This window comes from Sitophilus oryzae, unplaced genomic scaffold, assembly GCF_002938485.1.
Source record: "Sitophilus oryzae breed Bouriz unplaced genomic scaffold, Soryzae_2.0 scaffold_1518_pilon_pilon, whole genome shotgun sequence".
Taxonomy (NCBI): Eukaryota; Metazoa; Arthropoda; class Insecta; order Coleoptera; family Curculionidae; genus Sitophilus; species Sitophilus oryzae.
Window position 1 is genome coordinate 1,781,940 of NW_022146190.1, and position 26,733 is coordinate 1,808,672.

The 26,733-nt window shown below is 34.9% G+C and overlaps 1 protein-coding gene across 3 annotated transcripts in view; it reads right to left on the reverse strand.

The window, feature by feature from the left end:
• The window catches only part of LOC115878584 (PDZ and LIM domain protein 1-like), a 118,886-nt gene that overhangs the window by 39,709 nt on the left and 52,444 nt on the right, over positions 1-26,733 (reverse strand). For all 3 annotated transcript variants that reach the window (XM_030895132.1, XM_030895131.1, XM_030895133.1), the window contains exon 2: positions 20,671-20,838. In XM_030895132.1, coding sequence (XP_030750992.1) covers positions 20,671-20,766 — 96 coding nt within the window. In that variant the 5' untranslated portion in view covers positions 20,767-20,838. The remainder of the gene's footprint in view (positions 1-20,670; positions 20,839-26,733) is intronic.

The window sequence follows — 26,733 nt, forward strand, 5'->3', positions numbered from 1 at the left end:
AGTGACTAGAGAATGTCTTGAAACGGAAGGTGTCATAGTTTTGGACTGGCCTGCCTATTTACTAGATCTAAACCCTATCGAACACTTGTGGGACTAGCTCAAAAGAAAAGTTAGAGCTCGTCCAACACAATCCAGGAAATCTAGCACAGCTGATTGATGCAGCATTAGCAGAATGGGAAAACAAAAGTGCATGGTTTTAATATAAAAATACATAAAAATAAGTGTCTTCTTCAAAAGCGAATATCTCCAAAAAAAGCTATTGGGTTGAATAAAAAAATAGACTATCGAGAAAAGATACACCTAGATAATAAATTCCTTATTTTGATAACTAAATATCAATATTTTGTTTTCCCTCGTTTAATTCACAGACGGTAACTTTAATTTTTTAATTTAAAAAGAGACACTAGAAAGTAAAATAATTTAGCTACAAATTACTTAAAAAATCATCAAAATCGGTTAACTAGAACATAATATATAAAATACTGTGTGTTTTTTTCTGTAATTGACGTTTTTCATTAAAACAATGAGAACTGAACTGAAAGAGTTATTTGAAAAAAATACAGAATATTTTTTTATATCTACACTAAAAAAGCGACAGATTTATGTCATTTAATAAAAAACAACTTACTCAAAATAGTAACTATAGAGAGAGATGAGGAGCCTTAATTAAGCGAGACTATAAAACTAAATAAAATAATAACGACTATGATGATATTGATGTATTTTTAGCAGTGATAATGCCAAAACGGTTAGTTGTCTAATAGAAGTATTTGTATGAGATGTTTTTAAAGAAATTAATGAAGACCCATCCATTAGCATAACTAGAGAATATGTGTTTTCGTTTCTTTTAATAATAATAAATATTTAAACTACATATTATAGTGCCAGATACTAGATTAGATTATAGTTATTTTTTATACAAGACGATATTTGATAGATATAAGACAATTTTAACAGTTGCTATGGGAAAAAGATATTTTTTGGGGGTGGTTGTTGAGCAATTCGACCTTTACAGATCTATTGTAGTGTTCTCCTCCTTCCTAGCAGTCGTATCTCTTCCAAACGTTTAATAACTTGGAGACTAAACCCTTCATCTAGGTATTTGCCAATGACTTATAATTTCCTAATTTAAAGAGCCTCGCATGATCCCAACTGAATTTTTCCATATTCCATTTTATTATTTTATTTTTCTGGATTTTGGAATAAACCTTTTAAATATTGTACATATTACATCGTTGATAAATGTGCAACGTGTCAATTAAATTTGATTATTACTAAAAAATATAGGAAAAATGAGCAAGTAAAATCCTCTTCCGTTTTTGCTGGATCATAAATTATTACTTTTCAAAGAGAAATAAAATGAAAAAGTGTCAGGCTCACTACATAAGAAAATATATAATACACCGGTTTCTATTGCGTAAAATTAAAGAGTAAGTATATAACAAATACTATGAATATATTGCACAAACAAAAGGGAATGGAATGTCGTAAGCAACAAAGATTTTTTATGCTGATGAGTGATTCAAGAGAATTTTAAAAATAGTAAAAGTAAATTGCTCAATCATATTTTCAAGATGATGCGGTTTAAGTCTATTTATAGAATAAGCGTAATTAGTATAGTACTTTTATTTTTGTAATAAATCTAATATATAAAAATTATCGTGTCACTCCTCCAAAACGGCTTAACCGATTTAATTGAAGTTTTATATCTACATACATATGTATATTCAGTAGCTCTAAGAATGAATTTGATGGTGAATGTCGTGAGCGATATTTTGATAAAATTTTATATCTATATTTAGTAGGTCTGAGACTACGTTGTTATCGATTTTCTTACACGTAAATAATAAGGGTGGCCTACCCCAATTTTTTTTATTTTTTGGACAAAATTGTTTATTTTTGTTTTTTATGACTTGGCATTAAAAAGTACATAGAATTCTAAATTTTCACCCTTCTACCATCAACCCCTATTCTTTAATAGTTTTTTTTAGTTATTTGTTACTATGCTCCTTGCTTGAACGGCTTTGGATGAACAACTAAAAAAATAATAAAATGAGGATATGCCATTCAAAAAGCCAATATTTAGTCTACAGAAATTAATAATTATTCATATTAAGGTGCGTATTCATTATCTGAACGAACGAATGAACGAGCGAGCGAACGAATGGAATTCGGTATATTTGGACGGTGGACCGAACGCATGCGGTCGTTCGTTTGTTCGTTCGCTCGGCCATCCGTTTCGAGTCGGTACATCAAAGGCTTTCGCAAACGAATGGGTTAAGGTGTTTTCGTTTGGTTCTAAAATCCGGTCCCGTCAATACTACTACCTTTATATTGATCATTCGTTCGTTCGTTCGGATAGTGAATACGCACCTTTATATGTTTCAATTAGGAATACAGGGTGGGTGACAATTTCGATGCTCAACATTGGCATCTCAGAAACTACAAGAGATACGAATTTGGTGAAATGGGACAATAGTTGCGTAATTAAAAGTTTGACAAACATCTATGCCTATGAAGAAAACCCCGGTATCTTGTTTAGTTTTGGAAAAAATGAAAATAATACGTTTATTGTATATAAATAACAATATCTTCAAAACTATTGAATCTATTGCAAAGTAAGTTAGAAGTTTTATATTTTTGACCTCGGCCAATTAAATACCATTTCAGAAAAATTCTATGCCTTTTAGATTTCGGACAATAACAGTCAAGTTTTTGTTTTCTTATGGCCGCCATTTTTTGCCATTTCGAATTTTTATACTATTAGATAGAGCGAAAAGTCTATACGGTAGTATCTAATTTTTATCCATTTTTATTGAAATTTACTAAAAAATAGATTTTTTAAGATCAAGTCTGCCTTGGAAATCCAATTGACACTTTATATGTCAGCAAGTTATTTTTTGTTTATTCTATAAGTGTCAAATCTGGACGCATATTAAAATTGTATAGTAGAGTTCAATACAGGCCAATACAGAACCTAAAATATTATTGTCAAGAATGCCAGCCCAGACGTTCAAAGAATATCTTATTTGTGGTCTGGTTTCTCTAATTAAATAAGGATTTTCTTTCGCGTAATGTATTTTTTTCTGTCAAAGGTACCAGAATTTGTAAATAAAGATTCATGCATCCCGAAACCAATGGCAAAATTCTAATCTTCTCTCGTGATCACCAGCATGTAAGTTTGGTACACATTTAAATTTAAAGTTGGTTAGGATCATAAGAATCACTAATACAACACTCACGACTTACTTTACGGCTAGAAGTCTCCGGATTTATTTCAATCTGAGCTGGCACATTAATATCGTTAAGCCTTTTAAAATATTGCTCTCTTGTTTATTAAAGCTACCAGTAACTGCTAACTTTCTTGAAATCCTTGCGAAAAGAGTACGATGAGGATACAATGTTCTATAACTTGCGCATGCTATATCGGAATTTCTATTATTTTTTATGTAAACGTCATACATATCTCGTTTTTCCTCACTGGTGAACATTTGTTGACTGTTAATACACTTTACACTATCTACTATAAATTTTTGTGTGTCCAAATTTGACACTTAATAGAATAAACAAAAAATAACTTGCTGACATATAAAGTGTCAATTGGATTTCCAAGGCAGATTTGATCTTAGGCGAATTTTTAAAAAATCTAATATTTTTAGTGAATTTACATAATAATGAATAATAATTAGATACCACCGTTTAGACTTTTTTTCGCCCTATCTAATAGTATAAAAATTCAAAATAGCGGTCATAAGAAAACAAAAACTTGACTGTTATTGTGCAAAATCTAGAAGGCTTAGAAATTTTCTGAAAACGGCATTTAATTGGCCAAGATCAAAAATATAAAACTACCAACTTACATCGCAATAGATACAGTAGTACTGAAGATATTGTCATTTAAGATAAACGTATTATTTTCATTTTTTTTTACATAAATCCAAAACTAATCAAGATACCGGGGTTTTCTTCATAGGTGTTTGTCAAACTTCTAATTACGCAACTGTTGTCCCATTTAACCGAATTCGTATCTCTCTTAGTTTCATTAGCATCGAAATCACCCTATATAGTTGTACCTACTAGTTCCATTTCCGATCTCTCGAATTGTTTTTTCAGTGTATATTTAGTAATAAACATATAAAAAAACTTCTGAATGAATTCCATATTGCTCGGATATTTAGATACATTTATGATCTGTTTTAAGCTGCTTTAAAAAATTAAAATTAGAATAGACCACAGACCATCCTCTCATTCGAGTTTATTTTAAATTTAATATTATTTAGGACACTGTTTTTGATATTTCTGTCACTTTATATTTTCCTGCTCGTAAATATAACTCTTGTTTATAGAGCACCGTCACGGTACGCTATGTTTTCTAGTTGACATTTACATGTTTTCGACCGCCACTAAAAAAACCTAAATTTGCGAATCGATGTGGTCTTTATTCTACATCCTGCTTTCTACTTTGCAATGATCTATTTTCTGGTAACAATGATTAATTACTGAAAATGTTTCATGCATTGTCTACTCGTAGTTAATAGACTAAAAAATATCGAATTATTAAAATTGATTGAAATGAGCTTTTTACCTTAGATATACCGGGTGCGTCTCAAAAGTGGCTGGTATATTAGTATATGACATAAATTAGATTGATTGACGTATTCAATTGTTTTCGGTCACTTCCTGTTTCACCGGAAATAATTACAACTTTGAATTTTTAAATGCCACCCTCTCCTTTCACTATTCGATAGAAAATGACAGTAATGACAGTAAGTGCAGCAACTGAATCGAATGACAAATCATATGTCAATTTTTGACATATTCGCTCAAAAACAAATTGTACTTTAAATATTAATCTAGAGTGTCTGACTGTGTTAAAAGCACTAATTTTTAATCAATGAGCTTTGGAAAAATAGATTTGATCGTCTAATATTTTTAGTGTTTTGTCCTGGCTGGTTAAAAGACGTCTAAATTGTATTTTTAATCTTATCTCAATTTTTTTAAATGGAACGAGGGTGGTTCATTAGCATATTTGGAAAAAGCATTTTTTACGAATAATTTAATACCACATTGGAAAATTTCGGGTTAAATTGTATAGTTATGAACCGCATATTACAATTTCAAATATACCATATGCGAAAATGTCAAAAGTTGACATGTGCTATGTCATTCTATTCAGAGTGTCACTTTTTTATTACTTTTTCTATCGAGTAAAGTAAAAAAATACCGAAGGTATCATTTAAATATCCAAAGTTGCAGTTATTTCCGGTGAATCAGGAAGTAACCGAAAACAATTGAATACGTCAATCAATACTAATTTATGTCATATACTAACATACCAAATGTCGTTGTGTTATCTGAAAAAATAAAAAAGTTATAGGGGGTGCACTTTCGAGTGTGTACTTTCGAGATGCACCCGGTATATAATATTTTAAAATAACTTCTTTTAACTTTTATGATATATTCAACATTACACCTGAATTGAATTAAACAAAGCTTGTTAAATATATCAAACATTGATACTTTAGTTTTTGTATTAATTCTAAAACAATATAATATAAGACTATTAGGATCAACTATTACGAGCCTTGTCTCAGTGAAGTTGGCCCAACTACCAAAACTATGTTTTTAGAGAGATTTGCTAAATTAATGAAAAATATCAAAAACTATAATATATTTCTTATAACATACGATATTTTTAGTCATTTGTAACCTAAAATACTAATTTTTTTGTAACAGAGAAAAAATGTGTCACAAATTAAAAAGAGTGCCAATTAAAACAAATCAACGAAACCAAATAGCATCAAATTACCACTGCATTACAATCGTGTTTTCGAGTAATTACTGCTTCGATAGGTCTTGACATAGTGTCAACTAATGTTTTGTAGTCAACTGAGTAAATCTATTCTAAATTTTTTGAAGACGCGTTTGCAATTCTGGAACTTCATGATTTGCCATAAGATTTCAGCGACAGATCTGGGCTACTGGACATCCATTTTAAGAGTAAAATATTGTTTTCTAATATTTTCTAATATTATTAACGGTGTTATTCTGTTCATTGACGTCAAGTCTCCTCTGCATAGATGCTAGCGCTGCCTTTATTATATAAGGCCTTCCTTCCATATGTCTCCCAGGTCACCGATAGAATTGGAAAAGTTCTCAGGAAATACAACATCAAAACAATATACAAACCTACCCAGAAAATAAAGGACTGCTTGAGACCAGCCGAAGATAAAAGGGTACCATTATCCTCTGCAGGGATCTACCGTATACCTCGTTCCTGCGGTAGCGTATATATTGGAACTACCAAACGCTCAGTAGGAACGAGACCTACGGAACATAAGAGAACAAGAGATGGTCTAAGAGATGGTGACCACAAAATCCAGTTCGAAGACACTGAAGTCATTGCTACAACATCTGGATATCACCCTCGTCTGGTCAGGAAAGCTGTTGAAATTCACAAACATCCAAATAATTTCAACAGGAAGGAAGAAACTCTCTACCTAAACAGAATTTGGCATCCAGCTATATCTAGGACCAAGGTAGCAGTACAGAGAAGTAGACCAGTTCCGCAAGAACTACCACTTGAACAAGCCACGCCCCCTCCGCCGACGCATAAATACGCGCTACGCCGACGCGGAGGCATCAGTCATCAGTATAGTCAACGACGTGACGACGTACGTTACTCAGCAGTGGCAGTTCCTTTAGTATTCGCGCTCGGTAGTGCTCTCGCGCTCGGTAAGTGCTTCCTATCATCATTAACTTACTCGATTCTTCAGAGTAAGCTTCGCTCCCTACGGCCCTTTCCAAGGGTCTTTCTTTCCTAATCGCCTATCATGGCTTCCAAGAAAAAGAAGGTTAAAACCCGTCCCATAGATTCTCCCCTAATATCTTCTAAAATAGCATCCTTCCCAGACCCATTCATCAGTCTTGATGAATCAAGGAATTACTCCCGCGACGATATCCCAGACTTAATTTATTCTTTCCGTTTCTTTGAGGAAAAAATAATGACAGTGAAAAAAATTCTTCTCCACCAGCATGATCTCGACTATGTCGGGATTTACTCCTATAAGAACGTATGCAAGAAGACACGACAGGCTAGTTCTGACGAGTCTCTTGCATTACCACCCATCCCAGACAAAAAGCCAGCCTCAAGGGAGGCTTCCCCAATCCGAGCACTGTCCTCATCCCGCTCAATTTCATCTGGTGCAAATCCTGATGAAAGTGAGCCTGATTGTCCGGAACGTCAGGTCTCAAAAACCGAAAACCCTCCCGCTGTTGCTCCTCAAGCGCAACAGGCGTCCCATCCCATAACCCCCCTGCTGTTCTTCAAACGCAGCAGGTGCCAAGACCTAAAACTCCCCCTGCTGTTCCTCAAACGCAGCAGGAACCACAATCTAAATCCAAAGGGCCCAAAAAGCCTCCCCCAGTCGTACTTCGTGATACTCGTCTCTGGATGAGCATCACAAGAGCCTTCAAAGAGCAGAAAATCTGCTTTTCAGACGCAAAAACTGTGCCTCTCGGCATTAGGATCACTCCCTCCTCCTCTGATGACCATAGGGCCATCGTCGACTATCTCAAAAACAAGCAAATTCCCTTCCATACTTATTTTTCCCCTGAAGACAGGGATCTAAATGTCCTAATCAAAGGTGTAGAAGTTTTTGTCGATAACTCGGCAATAATTGAAGACCTTACTTCCCAAGGCTTCGAGGTCAGAGAAATGCATCGTCTCTCACGAGACGGTATTCCTATGGCCGTCATCAAAGTCAGAGTACCCAAACACCAAACCCACATCTTCGACATCACGCACGTGGGCTCGCTGAGGGTTCGAGTGGTGACGCCGAGGCGCGGTAATGGGGTACGTCAGTGCCACAATTGCCAGCAATTCGGCCATGCCGCCTCGAACTGCTTTGCGGCCCCGCGTTGCGTGAGGTGCGCCAAATCCCATCACACCAAATCCTGTGATAAAGAGGCTGATGCACCTGCAATTTGTTCAAATTGCGGAGGTCCGCATCCAGCCAGCAATAATTCATGCCAAAAAAATCCGAGAAATCGTATTCCCAATCCCAATATTAACGTCTTTAGTCAGCCGGAACCCCCAAAGGTCCCTACTTCTATTCCTCCAAATCCTACACTTTATGCTTCAGTGCTCAAAAGCAATCTCAACAACTCGCCACAAGGAAATATCCCTGCGCCATTCCTTCCCATCTCTTCAATAAACCAAGAACTCCAAAAACAACTACTTGAACAAGTAGCCAGTCATGTCAAAACCATGGTTTCAAACATACTTACAAGTATGTTACCCCCTATGATCTAATTTCCATTCTTCGGTACCAAATCCCCCCTCCCAAAACTGTCTTCCGGACAATCACAAAACTCTTCTGGATGTAGTGTCCAATCGCTCCTAAATCTCGCATTCCAATACTAGCCTTCAGGCACCTAGGGCTTCGCCCCTTCCCTTCCCCAACACATAAGCAGGAATAAGAGCAGCCTTTCCTCGACCGCTGATTCCTCGGAGGTGGATCATTTTTAGTGGGTATTTCGAATCCCACACTGTCTAGGGGTTATTTCTATGACTATTTCTCTCGAGATGGTCATGGAAATGATCACTATTCGTCTATAAAAGATTTTTAAACCACCCCCTCACCAAAAAAAAAACGGAGGCATCAGTCTAGTGTGAGCAGTCGGAGCAAACACACCTCTGAGGATGCTAGCCACTCGTGCTAGCGAAACGTTAGGAAGCAATTCTAACCGACAACGCGCGACCGCTAAAAACCCGAAAAAACAAATTTCTTCAAACCGTGATTTATTTATGAAGTTCAAATTAATTTAACATAATCACCACTTTACTACACAACCTCGAAATAAACAGATTACGGTCCAAATCTTCTTTAGTACCTTTTTTAGCCAACTCCCTAGTTTTATACTGGTGACACTTGAAGAAACCTCTGCGAAATTAACTCACTCTTTGAAAATGTAACAAATGCACCAATGCATAATCACCAAAAGATACCTATATCGGAATTACCGAAGAAAATATGGACAGGTACCAATCAGAATTAGAACAAGGCCAGGAAGTTGGTTTGCAAACAGAGCGTGAAATTCTCAATACCTATACAAAATTACTGTGAAGTTGCACGGATCATCTGCTACATTATCGAAAATATCTTAACGTTATTTAATAGAAGATTCAATTTTTGTCTATAATTGAATGTTTAATTTAAGCGATCATGTATACCTAAGTAAATAAATAAAATAGTCTTAATCTTAGAGATTAAGAATGAGTTTTAATCATGACATGGTCTAGAGGATAACTGTTACTTCTTCGCCAAGTAGGGACAGGTGTGTCTAACCAGGACTGTTACATACACCTTGTAAAAGCTCCGCAAGCGACCAACTTCGCCAAAAAGGTAAGGGACGAGGACAAAGCAATACCAGAATAAGATTCGCAACATCCTGAGAGGACCATTCAAACTGAGAACGATTTTTTTTTTAAATTCAGACACCAATAGCGTAAGTATTCTGAAGTCAGTGAAGTGAAACTGAGATCACACATACAGAGAACGGAATTGGCAGTAGCGTTAAAACTGAAAATAGAACTAATCCTATTTCCAGCTTAAATGCGTGGTTTCTACAAACTAACCAAACCAAACTATGCCAGAAGTGAAACTGAAGTACAAAAATCATTACTAACATTAGACGAATTCTGATTGTATCGTCGAGACGTATTCTAAGTAGAAATACAAATATATCAATAGGTTACCAGAACCGTTCTGTTTTCCAAGCGGGAACCAACTGAAAGCGGAACTGAAAAATCTGGAAGACTCCATCCGTAAGCTGGAATGGGTGTCCTCCAACGGTCTAAGACACTAGAAAAGGTTCCTTAGAAGTTACGACCGAGAAAAATCAAAGGTTCCCAAGCAACACAGATAGTTCCAAATCCCTTCGGTTTAAGCCTGGCTACCAAAACATAGTTCCTGGGTGCACCCTGTTACCTAATTTGTCACTATATCCGGTAATACCACTGCAAAGTATTTTTGGATAGTATCTGTTACCACCCTGTTACTAGTCATTTGGAATTTAAACACCCAAAATTATGGTAGCAAATGGGTTGTTGCGTCTAGTAACTGGGACTACGCAAATCCTTTCATTGTTACCACTAAGTGGCAAAATCTACATAGTGACAATAAATACGGAACGGTTACCAGCCTGTGCTACTAAAATGGGTGTATAAAGTACTTGTTACTATATAGTCCCATGCTTAGTCGCAGAATAGCCGCAGCACCCTATATTTTGGGTCTTAAAGTTACGAGGTATTTGGGTACTAATTGTTGGTCCCAAAATAGTAGCTGCGACTATGGTTTGTTACTATAAAGTAACGGGTACTATACTCTTATTGACGTCTTGCTACTATAAAGTTGTGGAAACTAAAAAATATTTCTTTATAGTAGCAGATCGCGTATTTACCCATCCTGTCCATTACCACAAGAATAAAGATCAATAAAATTGTTTGTTCACTGCGCTGCTGGTGGAACTTCCTAGACAAGTTCACCAGGATAAAGGGTTTATTGGATTAAATTTAGAGAAATATGACTGGGCTTTGATATGACAATAAATTATTTTAAATCTATATTTGAAAATTCATATACATATTATTATGTATAATAGTCGTATTTTCTATATATTTGTAAAGTTCTTATAGATGCATTTTTCTAGGAATGTCGAGTTGATGACTACTGATGAATTTAAAGATAAAACAGAGCTCAGAGAAGACAGTAACATCAGTCAGGAACTAAGGCATTGAGTCTTAAAACACCAAATTAGCAACATTGCTTTAACAGATTTACTGAACAGCAATGAAGGCTTAACATCATTGCCAGGAAACAGCAGGACTTTATTGAGTACACCGAGATATTGTGCCATTGTTCCAATGAAAAATGAAAAATTTTGGTACAATGGAATAAGGAAGATTTTAGTAGCACCTTTATCCGAAGAGACCAACCTAGAATTGGCGTCTCTAATTTTTAATGTTGACGACTTGCCTCCATTACAATTTTGGCCGATACTCCTAAGAATGCATGAATATCCTTGCGATCAACCCTTTATTGTGGCGAGTAAAAAACTCCATTACAAGAATTTTTACATGCTTTTGTAACAGAATTAAATGAGATTTTGGAGACTGGAATTGAAGTAAATTAGATTAGGGCGAAAGTAAAAATTCGATTTTCTCATCCATCATTTTTTTTATTCAATTGTTTTTGGTCACTTCATGTCTCACCGGAAAACACAACTTTTGATTTTTAAATCGCACCCCCAATATTTTTTACTTAATTCTATAGAAAATGACACTCTGACTAGAATGACATATCATATGACATTTTCTCATATGGTTTATTTGAAATTGTAACATCGGTTCATAACGGCAATTTGACTCGAAATACCAAGTGTGTGGTACCAAATTATTCGTAAAAAATGCTTTTTCCAAATATGCTAATAAGTCATCCTCGTTCCATTTGAAAAAATTGAGATATGAATAAAAACACAATTTAGACATCTTTTAACCAGTCAGGACAAGACACGAAAAACATTAATTGATCAAATATATTTTTCCAAGGCTCGTAGATAAAAAATCGGTGTTCTTAAATTGTTTTGAGATGAGAGGTAGGCGGAACTTTATAGAAACATATGGAACTATATTGTCACAAAATGCCTGATTGTCCGACTTTCTGGGTGTTCAAAGTAACTTTCTAGTTCCAGTAGTTACCATAGTGTACACAATTTAAATACATTTAAGAATAACAAAGTTCCAAGGTAGTAACCGATACTACAAAGTAACTTTTGGGTAGTAACAACTTAATCACTGGAAGTAGCGGATCTTTTAAAGTAAAAAATGGGTAGTCTCTGCTACTTCATAGGGAAGAGCCTAACTTTATCGTAGCGAAGTGTGCGTCAGCCATTTTTTACTGTCAGACATTTTTTAATTAAATTTATTTGTTAATATATTTTCATTTTTTATTTATTTTCCCAAGTTTTATAGTGCCTTAAGCATTTATTTTTCCAATTAGAACTCGAACACACATTCGTGCATTACGAAATATTATTTTTAATATTTTTGATATTATTTTTTGTCCTTAAATATCTACAAAATTAAATTAATTCGAAGGCGCGTTAAAATATTTCCATCTAACTCGGTAATATTTGTCAGTAAAGTGACGTGCGTTATAATTAATATTAGTCCTGGAAGTGTCCGAAATGCCCGATTAGAAACCATCATTTTCCTCATAAACATAACACGCCATTATTAACTTAACTTTAAGATGGCCATGCACCACGGTTGTCATATCATATTATTATTTTATTTCAAAACGTTTTTTAAAAGTAGAGGTCGCTAGAAGAATGTTTTGCTACAATATAGTAGCAGTTACCAGGCGGCTACGTAGGGGCGACCAGGCCGCTACGTATCAGGATAGTGGCCGCTACTACCCTTTCACTTTATAGTTACGAAATATAGTGGCAGCGTTAGTCCCTAGAACCACCCGGTATACTACCAAGTTACCCTAAATTCTTCCCCATTTTAGTAACAGTTACGTAGCGGCTACGTAGCGGCAACGTAGCCGTCGATAGTGGCAGTCTACTTGATGGTCGCTTTTCTACTGTGTTGCTTCGGTTTTCATTGAAAAACAAACTTCGGATTGTCACGGGGTTTCTAACAGGACACTGTCTCCTCAACGAACACCTCAGCAGGCTGAAGCTGAGAAACAACGGCGAATGCAGATTCTGTGGAAAAATGGAGAAACACCAGAATATTTTAGCACTGAGTGCGCCGAGACGACGACCGTTCGTGCCTTGAACTTTGGTACGGCTAACGTCGAGAATGGAGAGCTGGCCTCTGTGGAGCCGTCTCAGATACTGGCTTTCTTTTTTTTAAAGGTCTGAGACTGTACGATGAGTTATAACGCGTTATGACTCAAGAAAGGGTAATAGATCTGTAAGGTCGCGGTGATTAACTCCCCTCCTAAACAGTCTGCATTTTATCACAGGTTTGTTCCAATGTTATCGACTTGGATAGTTCTGTTACTATACCAGAATTAAATGCGGGTTGGAACGGTTCTTGAACCGATTATAGAATCAAATTCATACCATAATTTTTAATTATTAATATATACATTTAAAATTTTGAATTTTATTTGATTTATTTACGGATTATTCAGTTTATTTAATTTTTAATCACAAAACCACTTTTGCTTAATTTTTACAAAAGCTACAAATAATTTTCAGTGGTATCTACATACTTAGTTATTACTGTCCTCTTCGTTACTTATCATCAAATTAAAAACAGAAAATAAAAGAGAAACAATATTCTGCCGATAGACAGGCTTGCTTTTAGGCTGGTATCGAGATCACGGTTCCAAATACGGTTCATGAACGGTTACAATTCTGGTTGGAACGCAAAAGTTATCATCCCCTAAACGATTATTTCGTTGTGGGAATTAATTTTCTCTACTGCGCATGAGCGTAACCGTACCAAGAACGATTCTCTGCTATGCAGTAATAAACCTAATATCAAGTTTTAGGATTTGAAACTAGTGTATTAAAAAAGACATTATACTATATATTATTCATCTCATTAGGGTAAACAATATAAAATATAATAGGTACTTCTTTTAAATATAAAAAAAATAGATAATATTATTTTTGTATCAAACTGAAAAACAATAAAAATCTGTCGGTGTTGAATGAAAGTAAATAATAACAAACACAATGAATAAAACAATAGCAATTCATAGCATCGTAGCGAGCAAATTGCATTACATGCAGTGTAATCTATGACAGCCCACATCGTCGGAATAGTGGGACTCCTTCCAAAAAAATATCATGTGACTGACCTGGCGGTGATTCATACCAATGCAAAATATATGCAGAATAAATAAAGGAATATTGTCTAATATTTTTTGAAATTAATTAATTAATGCCAAATTTTTTTAATTTCATTTTGTCATTAATTTAATTTTTAAATCAGTGTTCATTTTTTCCTTTGGTATCATAGTGCAAAATATAGCTTAAAAAAAGTATGCTAATGCTTTAGTCTACATGGCAAAACAGTGACGTGTTCCAGAAAATCAGGCTATCTGTGTTTATTATTTTCCTAGTTTTAAATAAGCTGTTAAATGTGAGTTAATTAAGTGTAAATTGATAAAATACGATCGCGAGAATTTATACAGCTATAAAACTTGTACTTATAGCAGCATTTCCTTCTTTCATTTGGTTATGGTAAATCTATATAAATAATATTTAATATCGTGAAGAAGGGAACGTTAAGAGTCCATAAGTAGCAAAATAAGCGTTAGGCATTTAACGTTTTATGTAAAACTGGTTAGGTATTTTTACACAAATGAAGAAGGAAATTAAAGATAAAGGATTATCTAATATCCGTATTGAAACACATTTTTAGACAACTTCTTTATTTTTAAGATTTTGATGGTCAAACATCAACAAAATATTCCTTATGTTTCGACTAAATTTTCTCGAAAATATATAAATTAAAATTCTGTTACAATACGGAACTTGACTGAAGTTTTGTGGTTACAGTGATATATAATTTTTATGGTTTTGTAATAAATTGTTCGCTATTTTATGGCAAATGCTGAAGCTCTGCAAACTTTAATCAAAGCACGTGTGTTTGGAATTTTGGATGTGGCTTAACACGACAGGATCGGGCTAAGCCTTTGGCAGATTTCTGAACATATATTTCGTTCGGTCACATACCCACTTTACCCGACCCCTTACAACGATCCGAACAATACAGCATAATAGACTGTTTAGGGAATATTGTCCTAGTATTTTTAGGAATTAGTATGTATATTATCAAATGATTTTTAATTTTATTTTGTTATTAATTTAATTTGTAATTCAGTGTTGTCCGTTTTTTCTTTGGTATCATGGTGCAAAATAAAACTTTAAAAAAATGTATGCTAATGCGTTAGTCTACATGGTAAAACAGTGACGTGTTTCCAGAAAATTAGACTCTCTGTGTTTATTATTTTCCTAGTTTTAAATGAGCTGTTAAATGTGAGGTAATTAAGTGTAAATTGATAAAATACGATCGCAAGAATTTATACAGATATAAAACTTGTACTGATGGCAGCATTTCCTTATTTAATTTGATTGTAGTAAATCTATATAAACAAAATTAAATACTAGCTTAATGCTGTTAAAGAAGGAAACGTTAAAGGGTCGACCCGGAAATTTTTTAGTCTCAAAAAAAATTTGGAGAAAAATTATAGCTTAGCGTATTTTTTATACAATGATAGCTGAAATATTTGTAAAAAATGGAGAAGAACATAATTAAAAATTCAGAATTCAATTTTGTGTGTGCCAGTTTCGAAAAATATACTTGTATCTAATGGTATAAAAAATTATAAATGCAGTTTTCAGGATATGTGTGTGGATACATAGATAAAAAATGACAACTGCAAACAAAAAAAAGATACATAGATAGATAGATAGCATATCTCCATAGCGTGATCCACTGCTACCTTTTCAGATCTGTTGTGGTCCTCTTCTAATCCTTAGGTTACAATCTCCAGTTCTATCCTTTTCAACAACCTTTCAAGGAGTCTTGGGGACTGAACCCTCTTGTAGTTCTCTGTCAATGGCCTAACATTGCCTATTACCCAGAACCGCATATTTGCCACGTTAGATGACTATTCAGCTTACAATACCCTGCTAGTAAACCCACGACAGCTTTGGCTGTCTTTCTGTCTTTGATTACCAGATCTCCCGTGAATTTTGGCAAATGTTCTATGAACTTTTTCGTCTGTCTCTGCCCTGGTGAGTTTCTCCACCTTTTTAGAGATTTGTCGGCCCCTCAGATTTGTTTGCAATGCCGCTGAAAGGTTCTAGGCCTATATGATTGATACTGATGAGCCTTGCTTAGCCATTTCATCTGTCCTTTGGTTGCCCAGGTACAGGGTGTCCCAGTAAGAATAGCTCTCGGCTGTATATCGGAAAGTATTAGCCGTAGGGCTTACGGAAAAAAATATTTGTAACTAAAGGGGCTATGAGAAATTGCTGGAAATTATTTTCAAGTTTATAAAACGGCCGCTAGAGGTGGAGAAACTGCTATGGAAAATAAGAAAATAGAATTTATACAGAATTTTGCCGAATTTTACAAACTTCATCAACATTTTGATAGTCTTTTATCTTTTGATTGCTTTTTCAAAATGTCAACAACTTCAACTACTTCAAATAATAAAGGCATTTTGAAAAAGCAATTAAAAGATAAAAAACGCTGCTAAGACCATCAAAATGTTGATTTAATAACAATTTGACGTTTATACTATTACGTCAAAAGCAACTTTTTTCCAAAGCCTACCATGACTTCACTAAATCATCGTTTCTTGTTCATTATTATTAGTATCTTAATTATTACATCTGGTATTATGGTATTCTGGTACTTCGTCGATTTTAAATAAACTAACTGTTTCCATCTTATTTTTTTGTTAGAATGGGCATAATCAAGAGGGCTACTGATACTGTGTGGTAAAAATAAGGTAATTAATGGCTTATTTTTTGGTATTTATTATAATTTTGCTAATATCTTCGGTTTGAAACAAGATATCAAGATGCGGTTTTCGCTGACTTTTTAAGCTTTTACTACTCTTTACTATCAGCTAAAATTACATATACTATCGTATTTAATTTTTTTGAAAAGACGCGCTGTTTGTTAAATTGTAAGATAGCGCCCCCTAGCGTCTACGTTCAAAACCTTATTATTATTATTTTTATGGTATAATATAGAGTAAGAAACGCTCTTTTAAACGAGCCCTCGTTTGTTGGATTCTGATCATCCATTCCGGAGTTATTAACATTTATATAAAGATAGATCTAACCTTCCCCCCACCATTTCACGTTTATTTTAGCAGATAGGGAAAAATGGTTCTCACAAAAAAAATCCAGAATTTACCAAAAATTAAACTATTATTTATAGTACCCATTATTTAGGTAAAATTCTGTAAAAATTCTATTTTCTTATTTTCCATAGCAGTTGCGCCCTTTAGCGGCCGTTTTACAAACTTGAAAATAATTTCCAGCAATTTATCATAGCCCCTTTAGTTATAAATATTTTTTTCCGTAAGCCCTACAGCTAATACTTTCCGAGATACAGCCGACAGCTATTCTTAGTGGGACACACTGTACACGGGCTAATGTAACATTGCCCCGTCCACCAAAAGTATTTAGTGTATCACTTTTTATGTATAATCTAGTATTTATAGCACCACAATCCCGCACTAGTCTAGAACTGACCTCCGTAGAACCGAGTGCCTTTTGCGTTATCTGGCTGTCTCTGAAGATGGCCACTGAACGATGTGTTCTTTGATGCCTTACTATTTCTTCAATTTTTGTTCGGTTATGTTAAATTTGCTGTTAAAGCTATACCTTGTAGCTGTTGCATCTAGCGGTAATCCAAATACTGCTTTTAGCTCGTCGCTTAGCTTCTGGTTTTCGGCACTATGCATCTGGCTTATGTGCTTCTGACCATGAATTAACCTGTGCGTGACAGATCTGGCTTCGCCTTGTATGAAAATATGTAGTGGTTCAACAAAATTTCCATAGCATTTGTGGGAGTTGTTTTTATAGTCCCCTTTACACACAGGCAAGGAAGCCTTTGTGTGAAACTTAACAGCCTTATCGCGCCCACTTGCAATGTTTTTGTTCACCACACCACCGACCTGTAGGTTATCATGGGTCCCTTGTGGACAACCATAATCATTTCAGGGTTAAGTATTCAGTTTTTTCCACACATTCTTCTGCACCTACCTAAAGAGATGGCAACCTTCTGTGCCGTCTTCGCTATGTAAGTATTCCATGTGAGCCTTTGATCAAAAATACCCCAATGTACTTCTTTCTTTATATACTTTCTCCTCAACAAGTATCTCTTGTTTATACACATATCTGTTTTGTTTAGGGCTGTCTGCTTTCTTCCTGATATCATCCCAGCGAACTTACCCCAGACCACAATTGCATATCCTAGACAATAAATAGACAATAAGAATACAATAAAGATGTGTATGTCTGTTTCATTGATTTTCAAAAGGCCTTTGATAAAGTCCAACACGACAAACTTATAGAGAACTTAAAGAGCATCAAATTGGACCCAAGTGATATACAATTAATAAAAAATATCTACTACAATCAAACGGCAGTGGTTCGAGTTGGGGACATCGAGACTGATGAAGTCGAGATTCAAAAAGAGTTCGCCAGGGCTGCGTTCTATCACCACAACTGTTCAATCTATACTCTCAGTTTGTATTTCAAAAAGCACTTTACGAGAGACCTGAGGGAGTAAACATTGGAGGGACATTGATTAACAACCTAAGATTCGCCGATGATACTGCCATAATGGCGGAGAGTGCAGAAGATCTTCAAACCCTGTTGGAAGGAGTCAGTCGAGAGTGTGAAGAAGTGGGACTTGCAATAAACACGCAGAAAACTAAAATGATGGTCATAAGCAAAAACCCAAATATTAACCCTATTCTGACAGTAAATGGGAACCGAATAGAGCAGGTCCAAAAATACAAATATCTCGGCTCTACCATAAATTCTGAAATGGACCCTGATCAGGAAATTAAGATCAGAATTGAAATGGCTCGAAATGCATTTATGAAATATTCCACATTGCTCACAAACAGAAATTTAAACCTTGTCATCAGGTTGAGATTCGTGGAGTGTTATGTGTGGTCGGTGTTAATGTACGGAGTAGAAACTTGGACGCTGAAGACTCAAATGATTAAAAAGCTCGAAGCATTTGAGATGTGGCTCTATAGGCGCATTCTGAAGATACCTTGGACTGATAGAATAAGCAACGACGAAGTGTTGAGACGCATAGGCCGAAAACGAAAACTTCTCACAATCATTAAGATAAGAAAAACATCTTACGTGGGACACATATTACGCAGTGACAAATATCTACTATTACAAAATATTATGCAGGGCAGAATTGAGGGGAGGAAGGGTATCGGCAGAAAGAAAAAATCCTGGCTCCGAAACATTAGAGAGTGGACAAATCTTGGCGTTGGAGAATTGTTCCATGTTGCAAAAGACAGAGAAGAATTTAGAAAAGTGGTCGCCAACCTTCTATGAGAAGACGGCATGGAAAGAAGAAGACAATAAAAGTGTTGTGTGGACAAATCGTTGAGGAGGTCAGGGTTGCCCAAATTAGAGGATCTCCTCCCTGTGGACAACTTCCAGTCGCAACTGCTTTGGTGGTAGCTTGCCCCAGCGTGGAAGTTTTGTGTTATCAGAAAAAAGTTGTTTTGGTAACTAATGTTACTTTTTTGTAACACAAAAGTTAAATAAAAACAATTTTATATATCGGTATACGTTGATTTATATTTAGTCTATTCTCATTTTTTAGTTAAGAGTATATTTATGGAATGAAATTATTAAGTTTATTTTTGTAAGCCAGTAATTCACATTAAGATTCAAGTAATGATTTAGCTTTGAGAAATGTAAAGGAATTTAATTTAAGAACTTTAACCGATTCTTATTGCATTTTAAGCGTTTTTTCTTTCAGTAAAGTTCAAGTGGTACATTAAACAGACTCGTGTTCCTATTTTTAATTTCATTTGTATTGCAACTGAGCCATTTCTTAACTTTCTAGATGTATGCTTATTTTTATATTCCGATCGTCTAAATATTTTCAAATCGTGCACTCGCTAAGTTTACTTTTTAGACAAAAATATTTTTTTATCGAATATCCTAAAATATATTAAATAAGTGATTGACACCACTGTGGTTGATCCAACTGACGGAAGAAAGATAAAACCTCTACACCCTAAAGTCAATGTGTTTTCCAAAAATCAGCTTTTTACGTCAACCGCTTTAAGCAGGATCGTGATTAATCAATGACCAGATTTTTCGAAACACCTTGTATACATTTTTAAAAAATCTTAAAAAATGTAAAAAAACAAAATAAAATATACGTGTTTAAGCGTTTTTCTGGAAACTTGACCGTTTTTTAAATAAAAAATGTTGTAATATTTGAGGGGTGGTTTCACCCTCTTGGAACTGGAATTTCGAAAAATCCCTTCTTATCGAACCTCTACACCCTAGAATCAACCTGTATGCCAAAATTGAGCTTCTTACCTTGAGTGGTTTGAGCAGGATTGTGATTAATCAGTATGTCAGTCACTTAAGGATTTTATATATTAGTATAAATTGTTTCATCAGCACGTAAATAGCCGTGTCTATGCAAAAAATATTAAATGATATTGATAAAGTTAGTTTCCCTCATTTTAAACATTTTTTATGACTATAGGGATACATTGTGCTTATTCTTGGTTAGGCAAATTTGTTGAACTATTAAGCAAACAATTATTAGGCAAATTTGTTGAACCAAAAACTGTTGAGTGTATGATATACGTTGAAATCAAATAACATTTTACAAAAATAAATATTTACAATTTTTAGTTTTCTCTTTAAGTGTCAAAATTCCCGACTGTCTAGTAAAACACTAAACAATTTCCTATATCACAAAAATAATTCGTTTAGAGAAAACAGTGTGAGAAAACAACAAAACAATAAAACGGTTAACAAGCAGCAGAAATAAAACAATGCATTAAGTGCCAATAAAACGTTCCAAAGTCCTCCAAACAAGCCAGATCTACTCACCCTCGACACTTTCAGCGGTGTTTTCGCGTCGACGCCGCCATGCATGCGAAATCCCCAGGGTAGTCCACCTTCCAAAACCACTTCGCGTTGTGTCATAGCCCACTTGGTGCCGGCGTTCGTCTATTTTCGCCCTCGGTCGTTAACGGGCGACTTTTGGAAATGCGCCAGCTGCAAAAACGAGGTTTAGTACGTTAGTAAATGTACTGATTTTTATAGCAATTCTGATAGGGAGCAATTCAGCCTGGACGCAAACAGAAAGAGCAAAGCAGTTTCAGTCAAAAACGTTGACTAGAACTGTTTGCATGTTATGCCTCAATGCAAATTAAATGGGCTAACGCACACTGCTCATTCGTGAGCGTTAAAACAGATTTAAGCTCGTTTAGGGCTCAAACACACTGACGACCAGGTCGCACTGGCCAGGCCGCACCTACCTCTAAAACCATTAAATCAAATGAAATAGGGCACACTAACGTCCTGGCCGTCCGTTGGTCGTTGCGACCAGAAGACTGCACGGTAATATTATTATTTTCTGCCGCTTGTTGCCGGTTTTCTTCCAAATTAATAATTTTTCAGATGAAATCCCTCAAATTCAAGGCACAATATTTTATTTTCTATAAGATATAGTGTTTTAGTGTAATTTTTGCACACGTGCAGAAAATCCAAAGAAATAGTATACAGACTGGATCAAAGGTAAACTTAAATCTAATCCCCTTTTTTTATCAAGGGTCGATTCTAGTAAGAACTCAAAACATTTTTATATGACATACCTACTCTATTTATGGTTGGTATGATACCTGTTATTATACCTTTGAGTTTCGATGTTTAAAAAATAAAAAAAAATAATATTTCACGTTTTTCTACAACCACTTGTTTTTTTTAATTACTTTTTTTAGTTGTATTGTAGTCATGTACAAGGAGAACAACTGTATTTTAAATATGATATTTAATTTAACGTTTTTCAAACAGGGTTCATTAGACTATATTTCTACTAGGTACATTATTTTGAAAAAAAAATTAAGAAAGTAACTTAAACATTCATAAAAATAGAAGTAGTTATACTGTTGTAGATTCTTCGTTATATTGTAAACATTGAAATAACTGGAAACTAAACTTTCTACCTGCTTATATTTAGAGCCAGTGTCTGACGATATTTTTTTACGATGGCCCTAATATCACAGCTAATATGTTTACTTCTTAAGTCGATAAGGGCAGTAGAACTTTTTAGTTAACTCGGATATTTTAACATTTCTGAAACAATACTTTCTAATTGGTAAAACGTAAAAAATCGTTAGATTTGACAACTCTGTTGAAACTGGTCGTTCATCTGGCCGCAGCTAAAAACGCAATACATCCGGCCAGCCGATGGCCAGGTCGTTGCGACCTGGTCGTCAGTGAGTTCGAGCCCTTAGTCAGGCATAAAACATTTTTGTCACGACGCAATCGCATTCGATGCCGGGCTACAGCGGCATCCCAAGCAACAACAAAGCCAATGAGGTATAGCTAGGCAAGGATCATCGGCATCCTATCTTGGTCTAGAGCCAGTACTGGTAATACCCAAATGTATGCCCGTAGTGCACTAAAACTCTGGATCAGAGAAAAGCAGAATGTTACTGCAGGAACAAACAGAGGGACATCAAGGCCTTTACCCAAGGCCCTAGCTCAAGAAACTGTAGAACTGCTAATGCTTAGTAGGAATAAAGTGCGGATTACAACAGGCCTCTTGACAGGACTGTCAAGTGTTACCTGAACAAGCTCAACCTGTATGAAGGAAGTCTTTGCTGCAGACTCTGCGATAAAGATCGTGAAACAGCAGAGCACATAATATGTCACTGCGAGGCTTTGGATCGCAAGCGACACTTTTTATTTAGGTAAGCTAGGCTAGAACCGGAGAAACTATGCTCCCATCCTATCAAGGACCTGCATAAGTTAGTGCAGGGCAGAGGGATAGGAGAATGGGTGCAGATATAGAAAGGGGACAAACAGAAAAGGCCTCTCATGTCGCAATGTTTCCGACAGAGGACGGCCCCTTGTTATTGGAAAAAAATTGCAAATAAAACATTTTGCTCCTCTTTGAAACATAATGTATTTATAAAAGACAAAAGAGTTTTGCTCTTTCTGTGTGCGTCCCGCCTTAAAAGGACATATTCTATTTGATATTCATTTTTAATTAATATCTAAGAATAAAATACCTTAATTTTATATGTTGATGGTTTAGGCCAATTATGAAACTTGCCAAGAAATATGAATAAATATGAAGGAAAAGAGAAAAAACTTGGCTTATTTATATTTAAATTGTAAAAGTCAAAAATAAAAACAAAATACCATCTAATTAAGCTGACTTCATAGTGATCATACTACATAAAACTCAAATAGAAAAAATAAAATAAAATAAACTATATTTTATATGGCTTTATTACATGTGTTTCCAATGTGGTGGCACTAGCCGTTTTTTAAAACGTTTCGATGCGGAATCAAAACTTTTAACGTTTCTTAATGTGAAGAAACAAAATACCACACTGAAATAGTCTATGTCTGTGTGTGGATTTCAAAATGAAAACAACCGTCAACAATGTCGACCTCCGCCATAATTTTTTTGGTTTAAGATCTTTGTTTTGATATGATTGACATGGAGTCGGACACAAATCATCTGCATTATATCATATTTGTGTCTAAAAAGCTTTATAAGAGAGAAACTCGTGTTTCCAACATGAGTCGACCATAAATGGAAACCTTGTTTCCAAAATGTTTCGATTTAGTGATATCTGTGTAGGAATTTTGAACTAGTCACCTGTCAATGAGGTCAATCAAAACTTCTGGTCAAAATAATTAATAATAATAATGCCTTTATTTCCAAAAAAAAAGTAAAATAAAATACAGTTAATTATTAATACATTAAAATAGTAAGAAATCATAGAAATTAAATAATTACACCATCAGAATATATATATATATATATATATATATATATATATATATATATATATATATATATATATATATATATATATATATATATATATATATATATATATATATATATATATATATATATATATATATATATATATATATATATATATATATATATATATATATATATATATAATGGAAAATAAATTTCTTGCAGTTTTTAGGTATATAATAAAATTATATAAGAGTTTCTTGCCTTGATCTGCTAATATAAGAAATTAATTCCACGCTGTGTTCGACATAATGTGGATCAACCTGCTCTCACTACCGGTTTCGGGGCCCTACCCCATCATCTGGTGAGCTTGGGTATTTCCACAATATGTCGAGCACAGCGCAGAGTATATAAACACGACTTGTCGTAAAGTAGCGGTAAGATATTAAGTCCCGCATCGCGAGATAGCGGCCTGCGTGCAATGGTAGTACTTTCGTACCACCGAGGCACAACTATCGATAGTAAATAAAGGCTTTTTTCGGCTAGCCCAAATTATATAATGGAAAATAAATTTCTTGCAGTTTTTAGGTATATAATAAAATTATATAAGAGTTTCTTGCCTTGAACTGCTAATATAAGAAATTAATTCCACGCTGTGTTCGACATAATGTGGATCAACCTGCTCTCACTACCGGTTTCGGGGCCCTACCCCATCATCAGGTGAGCTTGGGTATTTCCACAATAATTTCCACAATAATTTATTTTCCATTATATAATTTGGGCTAGCCGAAAAAAGCCTTTATTTACTATCGATAGTTGTGCCTCGGTGGTACGAAAGTACTACCATTGCACGCAGGCCGCTATCTCGCGATGCGGGACTTAATATCTTACCGCTACTTTACGACAAGTCGTGTTTATATACTCTGCGCTGTGCTCGACATATTGTGGAAATACCCAAGCTCACCTGATGATGGGATAGGGCCCCGAAACCGGTAGTGAGAGCAGGTTGATCCACATTATGTCGAACACAGCGTGGAATTAATTTCTTATATTAGCAGTTCAAGGCAAGAATTTATATATATATATATATATATATATATATATATATATATATATATATATATATATATATATATATATATATATATATATATACATATAAATAATCAAACCCAATTTTGGAGTGGAGTGAAATTCAGAAGCATAATGCTTCTGCTCTTCCATTAACTCCGAATGCATCCGAATGAAGTACAACAAAAAAAAAATAGTAAAAGGTGAAAAAGATTAAAATATGTCATATGAAAAAAGAACAATAAAAAAAATAATAATAAGCAAAACAAATCAATAAAAAAAACAGTGAAAAAAAAAACTCAATTTCAAAGAAGAAAAAAAGTTTCAGTTAGATAAAGAAAAAAAAAGACCTACTGATTTTCATAAAGCCATCGACGGGTATGCATCTTAAGGTGCGTATTCATTATCCGAACGAACGAACGAACGAATGAAAGTGCGGTATATGTAGACGGGGACCGAACGCATGCGGCCGTTCGTTCGTTCGTTCGCTCGACCATCCGTTTCGAGTCGGTACATCAAAGGCGTTCGCCAACAAATGCCTCCGGTCTTCTCGTGCGGTTCTATCGTACGGTCCCCGTCCATACCACTAGCGAACATTCGGTCGTTCGTTCGTTCGTTCGTGCGGATAATGAATACGCACCTTTAAATGTATGAATATTTAGAGTTTTTAGGTTTGAAGGTACCCAACTAGCATTTATAGTGGCAGATACGTAACTGCCACTATCAAAGCCACTACAAAGTGGGCGGTTACCATCGGCGGCTACGTCGTATATTCGTAGCGGCTAAGTAACTGCGACCAAAATGGGGAAAGATTTTGAGTAGCCGGGTAGTGTCTTGGGTAGTTTTTGCCACTAAAAGAGTTACTATGATGTGTTACTATAAAGTAGCCTACTGGTGAATGCGACTTATCCGTTACGAAACTGCCTAGTCGCGGGTTCGTGGCAGCCAAGTGTTAGCCACCGACATGTGGAACTTTCGTTAAACCGTTGAACTTTATTCGCAGCGACCTCTTCATGCAATTTCACATTTCATAAAAATAAATGTCATGATGGAAAATAATTATGGAAGCCATTATTATTTTTTCGTTATTTAATTTGTTATTTACCGTGCGATTTTAACGCCTTTTTTAGGTAAATTCTAGAACGCAATCAACTTTACTGAATAAAATAGTGGGTTTATATAACAAAATTTTCGAGCGCCTCTCAAAATATTTCAAATTATTATATTATTTGCAATAAAAACTCATGTTTGTAATTAAAAAATAATAATAATTTGCTTGAAACCGGGGTCAAATTTTAAAATATTAGTCCACCGTCAGAAATAACAAAATAACTAAAGAAAAAAGCTTTAATCTAGGTATATTTAGCTTAAAAACGCATAATGTTTGAGCCATTTGGCTGTTCGTCTAAAAATTCATGAAAAAAATATGGCCGTTTAATCCGAAAAATACTGTATAGTCCCATATGCTTCCACAAAGTACCGGGAACAATAACATATTAGGCCAACCCTACCCGTTTGAACCTTTAAAATCTTCGGATTGATAAAGTGACAATTGTAGCTATCCAAAGGCGACTTTATAGAAACAATAACTTTTTTGGAACTACATGGTCAACGATTCTTTGGAACCATAAAGTGATTTTTCCAAGAATGTTCCCTGCGCCACCAAATTACCACTTAATTGGAGCGTTGCTACACTGATCGTGGTGGTGGCGACTATACATTCCATTGGTGCCACTATAACGTTCCGCCTTGTCCTTTGAAGTTATTTTTTATTTATTGTGCATTTTCTATTATAAGTGTTTCTATATTATTCAGAGCTACAAGAGGTATAGAGTATTTTAACGCCCACTCTTTTAGCTCTTGTTTCATATTGTTATTGGTTCTCAAATTAGTTCTCCTCTGAGATTCAGTTTCAGATGAACTAACACTACACTCATCTACAGAAACAGCTTCAAAAATGTCTCAGTCACTAACTGATTTATGATGTTCATCAGTAGGACTATAGAAAGATGTAGTTTTTGTTTCTGATGTTGATGCATCGGCTCGCAGTGATTCATTTTGTTTAATTCTTCGATAGAAAGTACTAGATA